The 5296-nt window shown below is 32.6% G+C and overlaps 1 protein-coding gene across 1 annotated transcript in view; it reads left to right on the top strand.

Annotated features, from left to right (window-relative positions):
• LOC105289145 (di-N-acetylchitobiase-like) overlaps positions 1 to 5296 on the top strand; it is a 41217-nt gene that overhangs the window by 19869 nt on the left and 16052 nt on the right. Inside the window, exons 4-6 of the mRNA XM_011355687.1 lie at positions 2231 to 2328; positions 2710 to 2871; positions 2953 to 3097. Of these exons, the coding sequence (XP_011353989.1) occupies positions 2231 to 2328; positions 2710 to 2871; positions 2953 to 3097 (405 nt within the window). The remainder of the gene's footprint in view (positions 1 to 2230; positions 2329 to 2709; positions 2872 to 2952; positions 3098 to 5296) is intronic.

Raw genomic sequence — 5296 nt, 5'->3', positions numbered from 1 at the left:
CTCTGAATCTGGTCATTGGCCAAAGATGTCTGGGTTCAAATGTTTATTATCCAAATATATGTCCAAAATATTGTCAAATATATGTCTGGGTCAGTCCATGTAGGCAAAAAGTATATTTCTTAGAACTCTTCTAATTTTAGTTCTATGTGTGCTGAATCTTACATTCATATAGGTAAGCATATCTGACATATGCATATTTGATCACGTTATGCTAAATGTGCATGTTTTTCCACAGGTAACCTTTGATTTTAATTGGACTCCAAAGTACACAGGCAGGCGATATAATTATTTTGAAATTGCAAATGCTTGTGACTTTGTCTTTGTGATGTCTTATGATGAACACAGTCTGATCTGGGCAGACTGTATTGCAGGAAGCAATGCTCCCTATGTTGACACATTAGCTGGTAAGAATCCACAAAATAATCATTTGTTAGTAATCTTAATTCCATAATCTCAAACATTAAGATATATTTTAGTATTTCTAAGTCATTCGTGTACCTTTTCCACTTGTAAAGCTTTCTTGAAATATAAAAAGCACTTAATTTGGAGAGCTTTCGAGTTTACAAAAATGTTTAAAGTTTTGAAATTTTCACTTATTTATTCTAAAAATCTTGAGAGATAGATATATTATTATTAGCATTCAATTATAGGTGAGATGAAGGGTGTTAAGTTCTCATGCTGGCACTGTTATTAAGCATTATATAGTTTGGACTCAAGAAGGCATTCTAACTTCAAGTCAACACTCTTGTCACAAAATTACACAAAGAAAATATTTGATTATCTAGAATTTGGCACAATGTTTTTGTTGAAATAACCAATGTTAAAGATAGGTATGAAGTGGGTACCTACTATACATGATTGATAGGACTGGCTTTATCTTATTTGGCATTTACTATTAGTACCCATGCAATATTACAAATTACAGGCATACTTCTGAGATATTGTTGGTTTGGTTCTAGACCACTGAAATAAAGTGAGTCACAAGTTTTTTGTTGGTAGAGAGTCTGTCTTTAACTCATAAAACAAGTAATACCTGTGAAGCATAATAAAGTAAAACACAATCAAGTGGTCAATTAGATTCAATTCTAAATTCAATTAGAATTTCTTAATTACTTCCAATCTATCATTCAGATGATGTGGCCTTTGCATTATCCTTTCCAAAGTTTGGACCGGTTTATATCCATCCCATCAGCCAATCGAATAAGTCTGCTTGCCATCTTTTGGACTCGAGTGAAGTGTTCTGGGATAGTTGGCATTGATTTAAGTGTGGATTGGTTAACAAATAAAAAAAAACTTTTCTTTTTCACACAGAGATAAAATTTGAGGACCTGGCCTAATTTGAGCATATCCTGTTCGTTGGGAAAGAATAGTCTGATCACAAGCACATACTATTAAAAATGTGAAAAAATAATTTAATTCTGTTACAATTAAAAAGTAATTATTTAATCTAGTATTCTCAAACTATGTTTCATGGAAGAGATGATAATTATATTCTATCAATAAAAGGTTCATTATCAAATATGCTTGGGAAACAATCCATACCCCACGCATACTCTCTCTTGGATATTTAACAGTACACAATAACTTGAAAGGCTCTGAAAAGTAGCAAACTTACTTAACTTGCTAGACAATCTTGGAACGTTTCTTAGTGTTCCAGCAAATTTTGCTGCAGTGGGCAAGAAAGAGATTGAGAGTAACAGGAATTTGTTCATTTTTCTCTTTGTTTCCTATAACTACAGATAATCTAGTATAGAGTGTCTTATCTCTGGCTGTAATCCATATTTATATGATAGTTGTAAAACATGAAAACACTTGTGCTGTCTATAAGAAATTCTGAGACCATCCCAGACAGAAAATTCAAGACTTATAGAACTTATTTGAAACTTTAGAATCTAGAATAGCAAATATATCACATCTTAGGAATTAACAGACACAATTCGCATACTTTTCTGAAATGTGTTATTCTTCCTAGAATTAAATTTTGTAATTTTGCATCAATTTGATCATTTTAAATGTTTTTATTATTCAAAAGAAACGGTATAGAAAGTGATTTAGATATATAGATCTTAAGGGATGACTTTTATAATGTATTAGAGAAACACTGTTGGAATTCAATATTAATGTACCTGAGTTTACAAATTTAGATCCTAAGTGATTGCACAGCTTGTATAAACACATTAGTAGACATGTGAAGGAGAAAAATATGTTTTTTCTGTCCCTATTTGATTAGCATATGATGACTACATCAAGATGGGCATTAATCCTAAGAAACTTGTAATGGGTGTTCCCTGGTATGGTTATGATTATACCTGCCTGACTCTATCAGAGGTAAGAACGGCTCATTTCTTATGTCAGCTTTTTCTCTTTCTTTCGTATTTTTAGAGCTTGTTTTGATTCACATATATAAACTCTATTTAGAATTTATAAACTTCTCTATTTACAATATATGTAAACTTTAGAATTTCTGAAATATAATTGAAGGCTAAAAAGTAGAGTTTATTTTTAATTATTTAATCCCATGAACATTTCTGAATGTTATATATTTTCCTATCATGATAAAATATAATATAATTTTCATACTTTATAGTCAGGATGTCTATCTATAGTATATGTTTTATTTCTAATAAATAGTTTCCATTATATTTCATTGTATTTTCTGAATTGCCTCTTAACTAATAATCTATAACATGAGAATTTTTGCATTACTAGGCTGATGTTTGTACCACTGCAAAAGTCCCTTACAAGAAAGGTCCTTGTTTGGGTGCTAAAAGTCATCAGGTGACCTATAAAACCATCATGAAGCAAGTAAACAATTCTATTTCTGGAATCCGGTGGAATAAAGATCAGCAGGCTCCTTATTATAATTATAAAGTAAGAATTTCCACAAGTTATAAACATTTATTCTATTGAATTTTGTAAATGCATATTTTCGTAATTGCATATTTGATATAGAGAATTTCTATTAGTTTTCTTTTAGGGTACAACATACAAGCTTCTGTTTACATGACTAAACTTCTCTTTGGATCTGTGTTATCAGGAATGTTACTTCCCTGGTGGGCAACTCAAGTGATGCTCATAGTGGAACTGCTCTGCATGGGTAACTGTTACTGTAAATGATGTAATGAAAACGTGCATCTCACAAACAGCATTTCCTGAGTAGTTGATAGTTGTGTATGATGACTGTGGCTTCTAGAAGAGCTCTGGGCCAAAATAGGTTGCTAGTTCTGAAAGCCTCTACTTCTAGATAAAGTCTTATGTAGAGAGGAATGAGGCTGAGAACGAGAGATGCACCATCATGGACTTTACAATGGAAAATGGCATCATTTCAGATTTATTTCACAATTTGGTCAAACTATGTGATATTAGACAAATTATATAAATGATATGAAAATTAGAGATGAAAATATTACAAACAGAGACTTGAAGAAATGGAGTGAATAATTAGCAATTCTGTCAGGCAGTATTTGATAAATAGGAGTTGCCATACCAAAGAGCCAAATAAAAGAGATAAGATTCATAATTTACCTTTAGCATAATAAACTCTTATACACCTCAAAAATCTAAGTATAAACCATCTTTGAATTTTATAGTAACCACAGAATGGTGGTACTATAATGGAGCCCGAACATGATATAATGCAAGTTATTACCAGTAAGCATTTATATTTTTTACTAATGGTCTGGTTCTCTTTTATAAAATGTGAGTGCAAACACACATATTTAACAAATTATAATTGATAAACATCTATACATGCCTGTATGTCAATTATATAGAAAGCTTTACTGCAGAGCTTTCTAAACTTTAGAATCTAATGTACATTCCCATTAAACTAGGGCATACTGTAACCATGTCTTTGGCAAGCAGTATATATAGAACTCTGACCTGGGAACTGTTAATATCTCACACACACACACACACACACACACACACACACACACACACACACATACACATATACCATTACCATGGCCAAAAATATTTGAAAAACAATGCATACTGTATGTCCCTCTTGGAGATTTTTAATGTACAACATTATATTAAAGGAATTGGGAACTACTGCAGTACATAAGCTGTTTAACTGTTTAACACAAGAGCCTGTTTCTCAGAGGTCTTAGAAACATGTAGGGGGAAGAGTGTTTTCATGGATATCAGTTTGGTAATGAGTATATGTAACCAATTACACATAATTTAGAAATGCGTAATACAGAATAACAGTTTACACTGTGATGTAGTGCTTTTTGAATCCCTGACTTAAATTTTCTTTAATTAATAAGATGACACATTCTTGAAGGCACAAGTCACCAAATCCTAGGGCCACAGACCAGTACAGGTCAGTGGCCTGTTAGGAACTGGGCCACACAGCAGGAGGTGAGCAGCAAGCAGGCAAGCAAGGGAACCTTTATTTTATTTGCGGCTGCTCCCCAGTGCTAGCATCACCACCTCGGCTCCAGATCATCAGGCATTAGATTCTCATAGGAGCACTGGTCTCTGGTGACCAAAAGGTTGGGGAATGCTGCTTTAAGGTCTTGGAATTCACAAAATATTTCAATGAGCCTTGAAGCCTATTGATTCCGTGGTACTTTAGACGGCAATCTAGTTATAACCCTTTGTTCCTCTTTTTATTCACTGTAAAATTCTTAGAAACCAAGATGAAGTTTTGGGTGTGATTGAAGAGAATTTCTTATGCTGTCTCAGCAATAGCGGCTTCATCTTGTACCTGATATTCTTGAAAGCATTTATGCCTTCATCATGTATATGCCAACATAACATATACACAGTTTTTCATCCTTTGATCCTTCACTATTTTGAGGCATCTGGAATTTCTTACCAGTATCAAAAAGCTCAAAGTACTAGCTAATAAGATGGCAAAACTGAAAAGCATATGCATTTGGGTTTGCTCCTAAATCTTCAAAAATAAATATTTTTATTTTTTATTTATATACAGGTTCTTCAAGTTGCCTTCTAATAGTGAATCACAATTGTTACTAGAGCATGCATGGCTTTTTTGAGTTCTAAATATTTTAAAGAATGGAATGTAAGATATAGCATAAGATATGCTAGTACATAATAAGTCTATTGTAGTTAAATATGCCACAGCTTATCCATTTACCAAGTGACTACTGTCCTTCAAATTAGCCATTTGAGGAGACTATTCTAATTCCAGCAGTGCTACCATCAAAAAAAAAAAAAAAAAAGTTACCGGCATTTGTTGAGAACTGCCTTTAAAAAGTTTCCCAGATTTCTATAAACATGAATAAATTATTTTTAGTTATAGGTCATTCTATTTTTTATCTCC

The sequence above is a fragment of the Pteropus vampyrus genome, unplaced genomic scaffold (genome assembly GCF_000151845.1).
Source record: "Pteropus vampyrus isolate Shadow unplaced genomic scaffold, Pvam_2.0 Scaffold22, whole genome shotgun sequence".
In the NCBI taxonomy this organism is placed as follows: domain Eukaryota; kingdom Metazoa; phylum Chordata; class Mammalia; order Chiroptera; family Pteropodidae; genus Pteropus; species Pteropus vampyrus.
This window is presented reverse-complemented; position numbering and strand designations above follow the sequence as displayed.